Source organism: Penicillium canescens, assembly GCF_028828765.1.
Source record: "Penicillium canescens strain IBT 15451 chromosome Unknown utg000004l_segment0_segment0, whole genome shotgun sequence".
Classification (NCBI taxonomy): domain Eukaryota; kingdom Fungi; phylum Ascomycota; class Eurotiomycetes; order Eurotiales; family Aspergillaceae; genus Penicillium; species Penicillium canescens.
In genome coordinates, this window is record NW_026703966.1 from 1,510,766 (window position 1) to 1,527,480 (window position 16,715).

At 50.2% G+C, this 16,715-nt stretch overlaps 7 protein-coding genes across 7 annotated transcripts; 3 read left to right on the plus strand and 4 right to left on the minus strand.

The window, feature by feature from the left end:
- Positions 1-414: 414 nt before the first annotated feature.
- Positions 415-3,229, minus strand: N7446_005909 (uncharacterized protein). The gene is given in 3 exon segments (XM_058514657.1): positions 415-787; positions 864-3,030; positions 3,046-3,229. The coding sequence occupies 3 exon segments, from the start codon at positions 3,133-3,135 to the stop codon at positions 567-569; spliced, it is 2,478 nt and encodes an 825-aa protein (XP_058371835.1). The 5' UTR covers positions 3,136-3,229; the 3' UTR covers positions 415-566.
- Positions 3,230-3,272: 43 nt separating this feature from the next.
- Positions 3,273-5,246, minus strand: mrsA (putative mitochondrial carrier protein). The gene is made up of 8 exons (XM_058514658.1): positions 4,995-5,246; positions 4,705-4,774; positions 4,615-4,650; positions 4,415-4,547; positions 4,273-4,365; positions 4,159-4,215; positions 3,666-4,110; positions 3,273-3,608 (listed from the first exon to the last, which is right to left on the minus strand). Exons 1-8 carry the CDS (start codon positions 5,030-5,032, stop codon positions 3,560-3,562), a joined length of 921 nt encoding a protein of 306 aa, XP_058371836.1. The 5' UTR covers positions 5,033-5,246; the 3' UTR covers positions 3,273-3,559.
- A 1,278-nt stretch (positions 5,247-6,524) lies between these two features.
- Positions 6,525-8,623, minus strand: N7446_005911 (uncharacterized protein; the record flags this gene model as incomplete). The annotated part of the gene is made up of 5 exons (XM_058514659.1): positions 6,525-6,553; positions 6,609-7,495; positions 7,556-8,081; positions 8,152-8,533; positions 8,603-8,623. 5 exons carry the CDS (start codon positions 8,621-8,623, stop codon positions 6,525-6,527), a joined length of 1,845 nt encoding a protein of 614 aa, XP_058371837.1.
- A 528-nt stretch (positions 8,624-9,151) lies between these two features.
- On the plus strand, positions 9,152-10,576 carry N7446_005912 (MT-A70 family; the record flags this gene model as incomplete). The annotated part of the gene is made up of 1 exon (XM_058514660.1): positions 9,152-10,576. One exon carries the CDS (start codon positions 9,152-9,154, stop codon positions 10,574-10,576), a length of 1,425 nt encoding a protein of 474 aa, XP_058371838.1.
- Positions 10,577-11,004: 428 nt separating this feature from the next.
- N7446_005913 (uncharacterized protein) lies at positions 11,005-12,981 on the plus strand (the record flags this gene model as incomplete). The annotated part of the gene is made up of 5 exons (XM_058514661.1): positions 11,005-11,240; positions 11,393-11,902; positions 11,967-12,123; positions 12,186-12,518; positions 12,586-12,981. 5 exons carry the CDS (start codon positions 11,005-11,007, stop codon positions 12,979-12,981), a joined length of 1,632 nt encoding a protein of 543 aa, XP_058371839.1.
- Positions 12,982-13,275: 294 nt separating this feature from the next.
- On the minus strand, positions 13,276-14,245 carry N7446_005914 (ubiquitin carboxyl-terminal hydrolase; the record flags this gene model as incomplete). Its single annotated transcript, XM_058514662.1, has 2 exons — positions 14,102-14,245; positions 13,276-13,976 (listed from the first exon to the last, which is right to left on the minus strand). Exons 1-2 carry the CDS (start codon positions 14,148-14,150, stop codon positions 13,276-13,278), a joined length of 750 nt encoding a protein of 249 aa, XP_058371840.1. The 5' UTR covers positions 14,151-14,245.
- A 1,113-nt stretch (positions 14,246-15,358) lies between these two features.
- Positions 15,359-16,700, plus strand: N7446_005915 (uncharacterized protein; the record flags this gene model as incomplete). Its single annotated transcript, XM_058514663.1, has 4 exons — positions 15,359-15,511; positions 15,569-16,071; positions 16,126-16,190; positions 16,246-16,700. The coding sequence occupies 4 exons, from the start codon at positions 15,359-15,361 to the stop codon at positions 16,698-16,700; spliced, it is 1,176 nt and encodes a 391-aa protein (XP_058371841.1).
- Positions 16,701-16,715: the final 15 nt, after the last annotated feature.

Genomic DNA, 16,715 nt, shown 5'->3' on the forward strand with positions numbered 1-16,715 from the left:
CGCGTATTAACATCCAAACCCAAACCTAACAGCGAGAATCCAGAGAGATTGCAGAATCGATTCCCTACCAAGAATTGCATACAACAGAGTGATAAGTTACTGTATTTGAGTTCCGTAGATTACTATTCGGGATGGTTCAAAAAGGTTGTCTGCATTGCTACATAAGACACATTAAACCGATCCCAAAATCAGGAAATACCCTCCTCCCATCTAAGACAAGCATATCATGACATGCACCAAGTCCAACACCAAGATCCATCAAGCCACCGTCCGATCCTTGAAGCAGACTCCATAGCACCAGACAAATACAAAGACAAAGACGGAGATAGAGACAGAGAAAGTAAAGGGGAAAATAGGATAGAAAACGAAAGATAGCCAGTCCCAAACCAGACTAGCGGACCTATCTTTCAAGCACAGCAAAAAAGATAGAAACAGAAAAGAGGGAAAAAGGAAAACACCATGACAATTCCATTCCTATAATCATATCAAGCATATAACTCCCCACGCAAGAAATAGAAAAAGACAGAAAGAAAAATAGCAGGACACCAAGATAGAAACGAATCACTCTAACCACCTCGCTCACCGAACTCCTTAGCCCACTCTTCATACCTCCGTAGCCCATCAGGGGAGACACTAGGCCGGATAGAATAAAGACTAGCCTCGAAGTCCTGGAAGATGATTGCTCGGATTTGATCCATTGGGGTGTGGAGGAGAGCCTCGCCTAGATTACGTAGGGGGCCCATGGCGGCGTCTTTTGCGAGGGCTGTTATGTCTGAGCCGGAGAAACCTGGGAGTGGAGTTAGCATGTAATTCGGATTCTGATGGGGATAGGGATGAGGATGATGAAGATGAGGATAACATACCTTCTGTTACATGAACCAGAACCTGGATATCTTCATCTCCAAGCCCATGATGCTGATGACTTAGTAGCTTGCGAAGCTGCTGCTCACGGACATGATGCTCCGGCAGAGGAATATACTGCCGACGAACGAATCGACGACGAGCAGCCTCGTCAATATCCCAAGGCATATTGGTAGCAGCTAGGACGAGGACCCGACTAGCGTCGCCTTCCTTCTTCTCACGACTAGTCTGTTCGCGACCCGCAGCCGCACGCTGAAGATCAGACCATTGAACGAGGAATTCAGTCTTGGAGCGACGAGATGCCTCGTGCTCGGAGCCGGATGATCGGGCAGAGAGAAGAGAGTCGATCTCGTCGACAAAGATGATGGATGGAGCGAGGGCTTTGGCGAGACCGAACAAAGCGCGCACGAGCTTCTCGCTTTCACCGTGCCATTTCGATGTCAGGCTTGATGCGGATACGGAGAAGAATGTAGATTTTGATTCTGTGGCTACTGCTCGTGCGAGCATGGTTTTGCCTGTACCCGGGGGTCCAAATAGGAGCATTCCACGAGCTGGTTCTCTGAGACCGGAGAAGAGATCTGGTCGAAGGAATGGATAGACCACTGCTTCCTTGAGGGCCTTTTTGGCGCCTTCTAAACCGGCTATATCGTCCCAGTGCACTTCGTCGCCGCGCACCACGATGTCGTTTAGGATTTGCTTCGCTGATTGCGGATCCACGCCCTTGGGCAGCTTATTCATGATCTTGGCCAGATCGTCATTCTCTTCTTCGTCTTCATCTTCGGCCTCGTTCTCACTTGATTTTTCTGAAGACTCTGGATCACTTGAAGGTGGTGTCTCCCGCCTTTTGACTGGTGGGGGTTTCCGCCGCGTTGCACTGTCGTCGTTCCTTGGTGAGATAGCCATCCGATTGATACCGCGATGGAGGTCATCGCCACTACCAGGTGATGGAGAGGCACGGGTTGTTGAAGCCATGGCAGGAGTTCTAGGCGCAGACTTCGTTCGCGGCTTATCGCTGGAATTTGCTTCACGGTCCAGCCGGGGTGTCACCGTCCGGGAGTTCTGCTCAGATCTAGTAGTCTGGACCGGGTGGCTCGGCGGCTGAGACGACCGCAAAGCCACGGGTTTAGGTTTGATAGATGGTTTAGGTGGTCCCCCGAAGTCATCCGGATCCGGCATAGACATGGGAGAAGGAGGTACTTTTTGGCGTTCAGATGAAGGCTGAGGACGGCGCGGAGGAGGTTGAGAAGGCGACTTAGGCGAAGACCGCTTCGGCGACGAACGATGAGGCTCCCGCCAGTGGGCAGCAGGGATTCGGTCTTCGGTTAAGTTCCGGGAAGTGCGAACCCTCGCCGGAGGCTCATCCCCAGAACTCGATTTTGGATCCAAGTCTCGCCGGAGAGCATCGTTGGCGGCGCTTTGCCTAGAAGCTGCAGCTGCATCGCTCACAGACTTCTCCCCCGATCCCGACGGAGAGCGATAGATATTACCCCATGCCAGACCAGCAGCCGTGGAAGCAGCAGGCCGCAAGTCCTTCTTCTTCGAAGCAACCTTCACTTTTTTGCCATCTTTCTTGCCAGTTTTCTTTCCATCGGTGCTGCGCAGAGTCGTCAACATCGGTTTCCGGCGCTCAGGACTGGATCCGCGAGACTTCGTCTTGCCCGAAGAATTCGAATTCACTCGTAGCGCCGGCGTAGCAGTCGACGCCAGTGCCGGACCAGCATCATCGTTGACATGATGCGATTCATAGCTCGTCCTCTTTGGCAGCGCCGGGCGACCGGGTATGGCGGCGGGTTTGGAAAGGTCGGTGTAGCCCACAGCAGGGATAGTCCCGTCTCCGATCCAGCCGGGAGGGTTGGAAGACGGTGGCGGCACGCTAGGGACAGATTTGCCCTTGACAAGAGTCGCAGGCTCTTTACTACCGTTCGCCTCTGACGATTCCTTCCTGCTCGCTCGGAGGGCGCCTAGCAGATCGACCCGTTCTCGGCATTGGATCTCTAGCGCTCGGATGGAATCATGCAGGGCTTTCTCGGTTTCGGATTTCGGAGTGTAATTCGACGGTACGCGGCGGGCATTGTGATGGTAAATAGTCTCGAGAGCGGATCGCCAGGACCGTAGTGCTTCTTCTTCATTGTTCTGAGGTAATGAGCGTTGCGAACCGGGGTCTAACCGCTAACGTGCACTTACCTGGCCCTCAAAGTATACCGCGGTCGAGCATGCGAGGTAACACTCGTCATACGTCTTCTGCATGGAAGACGCAGGCCTTGGGCGCATCATTGGTAATAAACAAGCCCGCCCGCATCGAGGTCAAGTTGATGTGGTGGTAAACGATGATCTCCCGAAGATGAGGGGGAGGAATTTTCGCGTGACGTCGTCGGGTTTGGCAGTTACGCATGCGTCTAGAAACATTTTGACCATTTTTATATAACATTAAAAAAAATATCTCTAGATTCCCATCTATGGCATAATAAAACACTAGGGAACCCAGCCCTCATTCCAACGCCGTAAATTGAAAGAAAGAGTCTCCCCGTTTTTGGTCCAAACTATACATTGCCAACGCTTTTCATAAAAAGTCCACATGCAGATGTTCCTCCCAAATTGTATGACATCGCCTCAGAAGATTGAAGATTATGTGCCCACACATGGTATATCGGAGTGGAAGGGCCCAATGGTGCCCAGCGGTATGCGAGAGAATGAGGGTTTAATCGCGTAGTTCCTTGAAGTATGCCTTGGCCATCTCATAAGATGTCCTAGATGGAGTTAGTAAATGTTACAGTTTCAGCATCACCGGCTCGAATGGTACATACCAGCAAATCGCAGTGCTCGGCATAGTGGAAATAATGCGAGGGCGCATGCCGCGCAGGAATCCAGACCAGCCAAACTGGCGCTTGATGATCGCAGCAGCGTTGAACAGACCCCGTGCAGACCTCACTTCCTCACTTTCTGCCAGGCCACGTGTCTGGAGAAGCGTCTTAACAACATCAAGAGGCGTGGTGATACCGGCGGCAAACGCACCGGCCAGACCACCTGCGATACAGTGGGTGAAGGGGTCGTAATCTTGCTTGGGGTTCATGACCTTCGAGATTGACTCGTAGGCGACGAATTGAGTGGCTGTGAAAGGCACGGTCATGCATAGTGTGGTAGGGTAGGAGACGTAGAAGGCCTGGAGACCTTCGGTGCGATAGAGCGTCTTGGCGCACTGCGCAAGGCTCTTATGAACGGAACCGTGGACCTGCATACGTTGCTTCATGACTATGAACGAGTTAGTCGGTGTCAACCCGTCGAATCTGGGGAACTTACCATCGAAGGGATTCATCAGGGCATCGCTGGCAATTGTGGCGGAGGCACCGCTCATAGCTATACCGCAAAACCATTAGTTCCGCATAGTAAACCGAGTTCTCAAAATTATCTCACCGGCAGCCAAGGGGTGGTGTCCATCGTCGACGTTACCACCGGCCATTTCCTTCACAATCTCGTATGTACCGAAGTAAACCGCGTGTGCCGGACCTGTCGCGATCAGCATTGACCAATTTGGCAGTTCCCGGTGAATACACACCTGCGCCGACAATCACGCTCGAAACACCCTTCCATAGCGTCCGCCAGCCCTCGATCCGGTAGATTGTGGAAACGGCATTGGTCAATCCCGTATAGAGACCACCAGTTGAAGGGTTCAGAATTTGCATGCGAGTCTAAAGGCGCCCAACCGGTCAGTGCTCAATTCCTCCATAAGCTCGCCATTCCCAGAATGACACATACCTTGAGCAAGTCCACGGGGTACATAACCGAGTGTTCCTTTCATCCGATCAGTCAAAATCCTCGCTATTTCTAGCACTCTGGTGAACATACTGCTATCCCTGCGAAAGCACCCGCTAACATGTTCCGGCCAAGGCCATAGTTGGAAGGAAGGGCTTCATAGCTAGCAAAAGAACACGTCGCATTAGTCTCAGCCTCGGAATCAGATTTCGCAGAGTATCACTAGACAAGCTAGGACCGAGCGCGCTCCGCAAAAACCAATGCTGTCATTGCTGGATCATCTCCTAGCCCATCGAGACCGGAGATAATCTGTCGCAGCGCTGCTGGAGACAAGCCCGATCCCAGCTCAATCCATGAAAAAAAGGTGTCGGGAGAGCACATACTCGAATTCCTGCCCAGGGATCTGATCGGGAGCCGCCATGGAGCTTCGCTAGCTCAAGCCGCAGCTACCTCAACTGAAGAAGGGGATGATGTAGGAATGAGGGGGAGCTGGCGAGAAGACAAAGAAAAACAGGGTACGGGAGCGTACACGAACACAACCGTCAAGTGAGGTTGAATCAAAGAGCAAAAATTGTTCCCCAGAGTCCCGGGGGATGAACACTTTTTGGAGTTTGCCCAGTTTGAACAAATTCGACGCTAGTCAAATTACTCAGGCCGACTTTCGCTGATTCCACTTTATTTCCCTTCACTGGCTATAACTTACAAGTAATAGTAATTGTAAAAGAATTCCCGGAGATCGGAATTACACAGGCTACAATTTCATTCCCTTCCTTTTCTTTCTATTTCTTGCTTCGTGCTGGCTTATTCAGAATACGAAGGCCAGACCTTCCAACCCAAATTACCCATACAGGGGAAGTACAGCCGTACCTCACTGCGTAGAGTTTCCCGGCCCATTCCAGTATCAATACATACATCTCCGATACATACATAGTCCGAGCCATCCGATGACGGAGTTTAAGGGGGCAAGATAAGTACCTCGCCGGTACCTTTAACCGTGTCTACTCACTGCACTGGTACATGATCAATACATGACATTTTATCAATCAGATAAGACCCCCTGTCATCTCACCCTTGACTTTTTTTTGCCTAAGGTGGAGCTAATTTCTTCTTTATATGGACTCCGTGGAAGCCTTCGAGAATCTTTTGTTCTCCGGATCTGCAGCTAAGGTTATTGCATAGAGTACATGTAGTGTAGATTGCTACTCTTAAGGTATTCTCATGCATGTCTACGGTGTTATTCTATGCTATTGACTTTTGCTCGTTTCGTTGAACTTGGCAGAGACGTGCACAGAACACGCGACTTTCCGCTAGGGCATGCCGAGGTCCGGCGCTACATGCCGTGGACTAAACTATAGTCGGCTTGCCTAACATATTACGATGAGAGACCCCTTGTTTCTCGTAAACGAAGAATCCGATGTCCACATGGCTTATATCCAAGATATGGCAGTTACTCAAGGGGTAAGTGTATCTCGCTCTCAATGTTGAGGCTATAAACTATGCCCAAAGTATCCCTGACTAACCAAATACTGTAGAACACTACTTTCTATTAGTTCAACGCCTACAGTGGAAAACACGAGATGTCTTAATCAATATTACTGCTATCTGCTCCATGACCTTAACGAAATCTCCCACTGCGCCTGACCACCAGAAGGCAAAAAGAAATAGCTAGCTTAGATAAAAACACATAAAACAATCAGTCATTTCGGTTGCGCGGATAAAATATAGGCCCGTTTCGGGTCCCTGGATATGGATGACTGGTGTTGCGTAACCGGTGTCAGGGCCACGAACACAAAAAGGCCTTACAGTGATGGAAGAAGGTATGCTTTACTCGCAAAGAATAGGTGTCATTCACGTCGTCAAAAGATCGGCTGCAGTGTTCTGCATGCGAGGGGGTATTGAGTGGTGTTGGTGGCTCACCACTCAACGTTGAATGACCACTCTCCTAGAACGTATTAGTCTATGTAAGGCATATCATCGGGGTGGTATTTGCGACGTACCGTTTTTCAGGTTCTCGGCGGTATCACTCAGTAAGATCACCCGGCGCTTGGTGCAATAAGCGGTCTTATCCAGGATATCAACCTTGAGTTCTGCCAGTTCAGAGACAGGCTTCTCAAACATTTCACTAAGACTCTCAACAGCCATCTCCAAATCCTTCTGGTTATCCTCAAAGATTTCCGTTAGGTTGTTGCGTGCAAGGTAGAACGCAAACGCATAAGTCCACTTCAAGGTCTGGCGACACTGCTGCAGGGCCTGCGATGCGGTGTCCAGGAATTGCACCTCAATCCAGGACAGACCAGACGATGACTGGAGGCTGGTCATCTTCTTCTCGGTCTTCAGGTAGAGATCCTTATCGAGCTTCGCAGACTGCTCATGGTTGGCATACCGATTATAATAATGTAGATACCGTTCCAAGAATGAACGTGATTTGGCTTGAGCACTGCGAGCATCTGAGCCGGACTTTTCCTCGTATCGGTTGCAGTTGTACCAGCTTGTGCCGTGCTCAGACCAGAGACCCATACACATCCAGCAGAACTCGTGCTTGCACTTCCGACAAGTCATATGGTTGCAGCCGCCGTTCTTCTCGATTGTTGACATGCACCTCGGGCACTCTTTGGTGTTTGCCGAGATCCAGTTGGCTGTTTCGGAATCATCTTCACATTTCTGTAGCCACATCTTGACTAGTGTGCATGGAGTTGGTTGGTGGTCGGAGAGAGAGCAGCCAAAGCAGAACTCGTGCTTGCAGAAACAGTGTACTGTCGGTACGATGCGGTGAAGGTCACGGTTCTTAACGGCGCAATCAACGGCATACTTGCAGTTTGGTGCCGGGCACCACCTTAGGTTTTCTTTGTCGTCAACGTATGTTCGCATGAGAAGTTCACGATATCTGTACCAAACGATGCATTAGCGAGATCATTCTTTTCACCCAAAAGAGCAAAGCACCCACCTTTCTTTCAAATCATCCGTCACAAGGAGGTCTAAAGACTTGGAGTCAACGATGCGATTGCAACCATCACCCGGGCACTGTATACGAGCGGCCTCGCCTTCTTCCTTGATTTTTTGTCCCAGGTAATGTCGATAACAGTCGACGCAGAACCGGTGTCCACAGCGCATGGCGTACGTCTCGAGATCGTCGCCATCCTCGCAACAGATGTCACACATGAAGCCCGGGACCGTCTCTGTCTTTGCTGTGCCTGCGAAGTTCGTCCCAAGGCCGGCGTCCTCTAATGTGGCCTCCGGGTGTTCCATGTACGACTCAATCAACTTCTCTTTATTCCATCGTGCGAAACGCAACAGGATAGCCGCCGACTCTGGGGGCAGCCCGAGGATGGCGGAAACCTCGTTGATCTGACCAAGTTGCTCGTTTTCGATATCGGGGGGATCGAGGACCTTGAACTCGACTTCATAGGGTTTCCGTTTGTGTCCGAAGATGTCTTTATCGTCCGAGAATCCGGCATCGAGATCACCAAAGTCTGTTCATCCCAGGTAAGCATGTGAGTCACTCATCACGACCAGAACAGGAATCTAGGGGGAGGTACAAACCTTCTCCTAAGCTATCGTTGTCGCTTCCCTGCATACCAAAGTCCTCTTGGCTGGAGACATCGCTCATGAAGTCGTCGTCGGAGTCCATGCTCGCGGTGGTTGTCGCGGGCGTCGCGAGATCCCTCTTCTTCTGGCTCGCGGAACTGGCGGGACTCGCCCTCTCGGTATTATCTGTGATCTCTGTCGCAGCTGAACTGTGTTTGGACAAGGCCGGTCGGTCGGATGAGGTGGCGTGCCGGGGGCCGTGGGCCTTGGTGGCGGCTTTAGGCGAAGGCTGGTCGTTATCAACCTCAGCCGCCTTTCGTTTCCGCGTGATGGGAGGCGTGATGAAGGAACGGCAGAGTTGCCGGGGGTAGGGGAGAAGAGAAGAATCACACGTCACCTAAAATTACGCGGGTTTGGTGGGGAAGATAGAGCTCGGATTGGGCCCGGAGAATCCAACTCAAGTAACTATACGGAACTTGGACTTCATATAACTTATTTAGTTATAACTTGTTACAATACTGCGAATAAAAATTATCTCTGACATGCCCTTTATGCCCTTGCCTTTCAGCTCTGAGTCATGCAACATTGCCTTGTCTTAGACTGCATGGCCCCGTGATCTGAGAGTACTAGGCTGCTACTAGTTCCTCCACTTCGTCTCTCTGCCTAAGCGTTGCCTGTTGTAAGGAGCCGGCTTACAAAAATATAACAGACTTCAGTGCCAGACAATTTCGTAGCAGAAACCGACCTGGGGGTATATATATATTTCGTTATTGAACATACGCATTTACCTCAATACTACAGAGTTTGTAGTATCCAGTACACATATATTACATTGAAGATAATGGTATAGATAGTGGGAGTAACACTAAGCCAATACCCATAAAGACATATCAACATTTCCATTGAAACAAGGGGGCTCTGTTGCTCAGACCTCTATCGAAGGAAGGCCGTGAGACCTCCACATCTACCCGCAATCTCTGGTCTCCGAATGTCCTTTTCACAATGACGAACCAATATGGCCAATGCCATAGAATCGGCGATTCTCTTCCAGGTAGAGAACAATACCTTCCTTCTGGACATTCCATACTCGATCGCCCTCGCCCAAGGGGAAACAGCCCCATGCAAACAGTCTGAGCCGCCGACAGCAGAATCGAGCTCAAGGACACAAACGAACAAGTCGCAAAGAAAACAACTCCTATCTTGTTCCCCTGCCAAAGAACCATTCCCATCAACTGAGCCCAAAAAACCAAGTGCCCGTGCCAAGGTACTTGAAAGCTCTCCTATCGCCGAGAGACGGTTCCACTCGGAATTGATATTGCCTCTCGTGAAAGACTCCCTGGAAATTATCAGGGCTGGGGTCGAACATGGTCGATGGTGTCTCACCAGAGCTGTGCCCTGTGAGGAAGTGCACGAGTATAGGGTGCCAGGTCACACTCCATCACGGAAACGACGGAAAGAGAATGATTCTACATCCCTACAGCCTGGACCCGATGGCCATGTTATAACACTCGATGAGCCACCCGTGATTCTATCATCTGCCGCACCTAATATATTCGAGTCACTCTCGGAGCTTAAGGTAGCAAAGAATCCATCATCAGAGACCGCAATTATCCAAATTGGAACGTCCTATGAAACCATGGGTGAATACCTGGTTCCACCAGGGTCAAGCTTCATACTATGTGAACTGCCTATTCTTAAAGGATCTGATTACTATGCAGCGCATGAAATCCCCATCCCCGGGCTTTCGCAGAGGTTCAACCTTATCCTGATGGACCCGCCGTGGCCAAACCGATCTGTTCGGCGAAGCGGCCACTATACAATAAACCGCTACTCCGAGATGGATATACTCACCGAGGGAATGCGAGAGATTCTTCAAACACACTCGTATCGACGTGAGGATATAACGCAGGAGTTGGCAGAAACGCAGAGCGGATCCCAGATTCAGAGCCAACAATCTATAGCCGCTATATGGATTACCAACGCCGAAAAGTCACGGAAAGCTGCCTATCATGCAATGAGTAGTGCAGGATTTAACGTCTGCGAGGAATGGGTCTGGGTCAAGACCACACTGAGTGGCCAGCCGATTTCAGCTCTGGATGGTCTTTGGCGGAAACCGTACGAGATTCTGGTCATCGGTAAACAAAGAACAGATTCTAGAATATCTGCATCATCGTCGTCCCAAACAGATGATTTGACAATCGTGAGTGAAGCTGTCGCTACGAGAAGAGTCATCGCCGCGGTCCCAGACCTGCATTCTCGCAAACCCAATCTGAAAAGCATTTTTGAAAAGGTCTTTTTCTCCAATGAAAGCTCCCGTGAGTCATACACTGCTCTCGAGGTATTTGCCCGAAATTTGACAGCTGGTTGGTGGGCCTGTGGGAATGAGGCTCTCAAGTTCAATGCCCGCGAGTGCTGGGTTAATGATACAACAGGAAATTAGTTTCCGGAATAGCGTCGATATGTGGCAACATGTACAGTAACACCCTCACCGATAATCTGCTCAAATCTATGCATGTTTAGGTGATTGCGACAACCACATCCTTGCAAAGTAGCCCACTATTGCCTCAATTGGACTAGTGCGAAGATCTAAGCCAAAGATCAGATCGCGGAACTCCCCCGTCGCTGACAAAATATTTGCGGTGGCTGCGATTATACCTAACTTAGTAGGTTTAACAGGCCAAATAATATATAAACTGGACAATGCTTGATCTCTGATCTTTCCCACCCTCGGTCCTGTGGAAAGCCGGAAAAACCCCTAACCAGCCTAACGCGAACTAATTAAGCGTGATTACGACGTGTGTGATATTTGCCGTCCTCTCAAACTTCGCTCGTTGCCAGTCAGAGGATATCCAACCTGGAATGCCTACAATGGTACAACAAGGCCGTGAAAAAGACCCAGAGGTCACACTTACAGAGAATGACTTCTCCAAACGCCCCAAATGCTTCAACAGCACTCTCCAAGAATGCCTATTCGTCTTAACAGCCACCATGGCCATCGGCCAACAATCATTCTTCCAAGGCTGTATCGTTGGCGTGACCGCCTCAATCGGAACAGATTTGAATATGAACTCAGCTGAGATTACCTGGATTAACGCCGGCGCCTCGTACGTACTTCCTTCCTCTCAACCTTTCAATACATCCAAACCTATACAATGCCACATCGATCCCCATACCCACTGTCCACATATCTCAAACCCCATCAATTAACCTATAAACATCTGGGCAAGAACAAACTAACACAAAACCAACCCAAAAGCCTAAGCAGCGGCGCCTTCCTCTTATCATTCGGCAAACTAGCCGACATGTTCGGCCGCAAAACCCTCTTCATAATTGGAATGGCAGGCTTCACCCTATCCCTGCTAATAGCCGGCTTCGCCACAAACGCTATCTACATGGACGTCTTCTCGGGAATCCTAGGCCTCTTCGCCGCAGCCGTCGTCCCACCAGCCGTAGGCGCCCTAGGCGCCGTCTACGAGAAGCCATCGAAACGGAAAAACCGCGCCTTTGCTTGTTTCAGTGCTGGTAATCCGCTTGGGTTTGTTGGTGGTATGATTATTTCGGGTGTTGCGTCACATGAGTATAACTGGCGTGCATCGTTTTGGGCTCTTGCGGTTGTTTATGCTATCTTTACGGTTTTGACTGTTTGGACGGTTCCGGCTGATGGGTTTGCAAGGACGCCTGTTTCTTTGGATGCGTTGAGGAGGTTTGATTTACTGGGCACTGGGTTGGTGATTGTTGGGTTTGCTTTCTTTTCGAGTTCGCTTTCGTATGTATTTCTATTTCTTGCTGGGTCTTTGCTTTTGGATTCTGTTAACTGTTTTTCTTTTTAGGCTGGCTGGTGATGCGCCGGATGGTTGGAGGACTGGTTACGTCCTTGGCTTATTCATCGTGGGATTCTTCCTGCTTGTTGCGTTCTTGTATTGGCAGTCTATTGCCGAGAACCCTCTGATGCCACTCTGGGTTTGGAAAGACCGCAATTTCTCATTGGTATGTGTGGACCATCTGGCACCTTTCGTGCAAATTATAGAAAGAAAACTAACACCCTCCAGCTCATGGCAACATTCTGTCTCGGCTTCATGGGCTTCTCCGCCGTCACTTTCTACCTCTCCCTCTACCTCCAAGAGGTGAAGCACCAAGCAGCCCTCGAAATCACAGTCAAGCTCCTTCCAATGGTTGTCAGCGGCGTACTAGTCAATGTTGTCTGTGGCCTGGTCCTCCACCGCGTGAGCAACAAAGTGTTAACCGGAATCGGGGCACTGGCATACACAGCATCCTTCCTAATTCTGAGTTTCATGAAGGAAGACGCTACCTACTGGGCGTTTATCTTCCCGGCTTTGGTTCTTGTGGTTGTTGGTGCCGATATTCAGTTCAATGTCACGAATGTACGTCCGCTCCCCATGCCGCATTATTCCTGTCTATATGATATATTCGGTTTGCTGACTCTACTAGATGTACGTCATGTCCTCTCTACCGCCTTCCCAGCAATCCATCGCCGGTGGAATCTTCAATACAGTCAGCAAGCTTTGCAATAATCTCGGTCTTGGTATCGCTACCTCTGTTGAAACCTCTATCGTCAACAAGATGACTGCTTCTACCCCTGCCATTCAGCCTTACTTGGCTGTTTACTGGTATGCGGCTGCGGCTGCGGGTCTTTCGTTGTTTATGGTGCCGTTCTTGACCCTTGGGACTCAGGGTAATACCGAATCCCAGGATGATGAGGTACTCACCAGCGAGACAGCGGGAGAGAAAATGGCTAGTGTTCATCCAGAGGATGTACCCATTGCTGGTCCTACAGGGTCTGTTATTTCTCCTGTTGTTGATATTATGGAGCATGAGAAGAGATAGCCTGATGGTTATTCTTTAAGCCTCGTGGTGAACGAAGATGGTGGGGATGAATGTGCTCGTTTGCCAGAGCTTTAATAGACTATAGACTATAGAAATAGACATTTGAACAATATCCGCCCTGGCATGTTCTCAAGCATCTCGAATCAGCGCCGACTCTCGTATCCTAAAATCATACAAGACAGTGAGTCTCGTTCAATGCAATGTCACAATTCCACGCACTGCTGGAAAATGGAAAATTACCAGTGGGAATATCAAAACCAAAACGCCATCCATGACATGAAACACCACAGGCCCCTAATCAAAAAGGGGCCCAAGACTAACAAGACTAAACCTCAAATCCGGATTTCCCCCTTTAGCCTCGGTCTCCAGAAACCGCCTAACCCCAAGCCCAAGCGCCGTCTCACTAAGCGCATCCTCCCCCTCCCCAAGAACCCCCCTAGCAAGCGGCCCCTTCCGTCTCCCATCCAACTCCCAAAGCGTCCCATCAACACCCTTCACAAAAGCAACAAAATGCAAATCAACATCATCCGCAGCCTCAGGCGCCGCCGTATCGCCCAGCCTGGCCGCATCAGCATGCGCGCTCTCCAAAGCCTTAGAGTCATAAAGCAAATCGGCACGCTGGACGGGCTCTAATTTCTCCGCGTCGCGGAGCAAGATATCTAAATCCGAGCCGGGGATGATATGTTTCTTAGACTCGCCGTTGGAGACAGCGTGGAGGAGGCCGATGAGACCGCAGGCGTTGCGGATTGTTTGCTTGAACCATGTTACTGGTTCGTTGGGGCCAGAGCCTGTGTAGTGTGCGAGGGCTGCGTCTTCGGTTTCGCGGGATGTTTCGTAGGTTTTTGAGACGGGGAATACGAGCAGGAGGGCGTGGGAGGGGCGCGGGACGAAGGCTAGGAGGTCTGGCTCGTCGATTGAGAAGACGTCCGTGAAGCCGATTGTTGGGGGGAGGCCTAGTTGATGCACTAGGTGGGACATTACTTCCGGGTTGTTCTCTGTTGTTGTGTTAGTTTAGATAGAGATCGAGTAGCTGGGGTTGGGCTGGGGCTGAAGCTGAAGCTGGAGCCGGAGCTGTGGCTGTGGCTGGAGCTTGGGGTTGGGATTGGGGTTGGGGCTGTACCTAGAGGCACAAAGGCCTTTTGAGTTCGCGGGACGTCAACGTTGGCCATTGTGGATGTGTGTGATGTTCCAGATCGGGAGTGAGCCGAGTGAGATGTGAGGTGGGAGATCTGTAGATCGAAGTGTGAAGTTGGAGTTGCGGGGGTTTGGGGGCCAAAACCACATGCATGGCGAAGTTTATTAATCCTGCATAACTATAAATTCGTATTAATTCTCCGTTTGCAGAAGCGTTAGTCAAACCATATTAATTGGAGAGAGGCTCGAGTGTGCATTAGCTTTTACCCAAAAATGTGTCTACGTGAGTCTATTTAAGACCACTTCACTCATGACTTTCTTTTGGTGAATCGGTCAAGTTTCGGGCCTGAGAACCCAGGCATATTTCAATCACATTGTAACCAGTGCCACAACCATTGCACTCCGTACTCTCTGCACTACTCCCTACCACATGCAATTCACATTTCTAAGCAACATCCCCTGAACAGAAGTTGGCCGGAGAACACGGAGAACACGGAGAACACTCCACTTTCGTCAGGAGACTGCAAACCCCGAGGCCTTGGAAACGCTTGGAAGCCTCGTACACACCGGACAAAGCCACGCTAACGGCCTCTGGTGGCGCTGACAGCACAATGCATTGTCCCTAGACGCACTAAAGCAAGCTAGTGCACGCCATATGTGAATCAAGATCGCCACCCACACCTTCTCAAAACACATGAAGACCCGACAAAGTCTGCCCCATCAGTCGGCATTGTACGGCAGCGATTGACGCACGGTGAAGCGGACTGGAGACCCAATGTCGGGCTCCACCGCCGTGTATCAACAAAACAGGAAAGGAAATGAAGCTAGACACAACGGCGCAGACTAGCCCTGGCGGACCCCTTCTTTTCCACTCGAAACCATACACCGTTGTATCGGGACATGAAGCCCGAAAGTCAGTGTTTTCGTTTTGGTCGAGATTCCCACTTCCACGCCTGTCAGGACATCTCCACCTGTCAGGAAATTGGCCGAATACGGTAGTTCGTACGCTCGGTACCCAGCATTTCCTGGCTTTACGGAGATGACAGCCTTCAAAGGCTCCCAAATGATCATCTCTCGTCGATCGCAACGTGGTTAGCTTGGTATCTACACTAAAAAAAGCCATGCAGCTAAATCCTTCCCCCCTAAGCATTCTAGATTTCTGCATCCTTTTTCCCCTGCAGATGGATCCTTCTTAAAATCCTTCTCCCCCACACAATCTGTTTACCCATGTCTTTATATTAATATGGACGAGGAGTATCGGAGGAAAACCGCGGTGCAGACCGTGGCCGCGGTCTTCCTGCCTATCGCTGCTATTGCAGTGATGCTGCGCTGTTATGTGCGAGGATGGATTGTGAAAGCATTTGGGTGGGATGATGCCGCAATGGTTCTTGCAATGGTATGTTCCCCCAAGAATATTTGGCAACGTCAATGAGGCTGTACTAATATCTCACAGTTGTTCTACGCCATGTTTTGTGGAACTATGATTGGTGGCACACTCTATGGAACAGGCTTAAAATTCGAGCATCTCGAGCCTAATAACAGAGTCACGGCCATGAAATACTGGTGGCTCTGTGAGATTGCCTATTGTTTCGCCTCGATCTTTTGCAAGATCTCCGTTTGTCTATTCTTAATGCGCATCACCATCAAGCGCCTTCATATCTGGATTCTTTACACCGTCATGGTCTTGACCGTCATTGCTGGATTGGTCTTTATGTTCCTGATGCTGTTGCAGTGCAAGCCGCTGTCATACTTCTGGACAAGGGTTACCATGGACCCCAGTATCCCCGGATACTGCATTAGCATCGATATCATTATCGTCATGACCTACATCTACAGTGCCTTTTCTGCGTTGTGTGATTTCACAGTCGGTATCTTGCCAATCTTCCTTGTGCACAAGTTGCACATGAAGAAGCAGACCAAGATCGCTGTCATGGGTATTTTGAGCATGGCTTGCATGTACGTTCTCACCATCTATTCTCGGAACTTCAAACAACTAACAATATCCTCTAGTGCTTCATCAGCAGTTATTGTTCGCATTCCTTTTGTCCAAACCTTCGCCGATGACGACTTCCTCTGTACGTCCCGCTAATTCACGCTACCACCACAACCCACAACTAACATAAACCATAGACGCAACCTTCGAAATCGCCGTCTGGTCCAACATCGAGGCAGGTCTAGGAATTACGGCCGGAAGTCTAGCAACCCTCCGCCCCCTCCTCCGCATGTGGACGGGCTCCCGCTCCGACCCAGACTACTCAAGCGGCTTCCCAGGCGCACGCTCACGGTCCGCATCCCGACAACTAGGCGGAAACGACCGACCATTCCCTTTGGGCTCGCTTGATGACAGCGCCCAGTCCCGACTGAGACCGGATAAGCTGGCTGTCACTGTGACGACTATCAAGAGCCAGCGCGATCTTGATGGCGGGTCGTTGAGTCCTAGTAACAGTGAGGAGAGGTTAACTGTTGATCGGCCCTCGCCTCGCTTGACTGAGGATATTGGATTGGGTATTCATCGGACGTTTGAGGTTACGCAGACGACGACTGAAAGTGAGGAGATTGAGCGGCGGGCTAGGGCATACGTATAGTCTTTTTATGTTTAT

Excerpts from the sequence above, each read along its gene's own strand:
- mrsA (XM_058514658.1), bottom strand. The coding sequence starts at position 5,032 with ATGGCGGCTCCCGATCAGATCCCTGGGCAGGAATTCGA. Across the intron at positions 4,366-4,414 it reads GAGCGTGATTGTCGGCGCAG|GTCCGGCACACGCGGTTTAC; the intron begins GTGTGTATTCAC and ends TGATCGCGACAG. Across the intron at positions 3,609-3,665 it reads CCGAGCACTGCGATTTGCTG|GACATCTTATGAGATGGCCA; the intron begins GTATGTACCATT and ends AACTCCATCTAG.
- N7446_005909 (XM_058514657.1), bottom strand. The coding sequence starts at position 3,135 with ATGATGCGCCCAAGGCCTGCGTCTTCCATGCAGAAGACGTATGACGAG. Across the intron at positions 788-863 it reads TCTGGTTCATGTAACAGAAG|GTTTCTCCGGCTCAGACATA; the intron begins GTATGTTATCCT and ends CTCCACTCCCAG.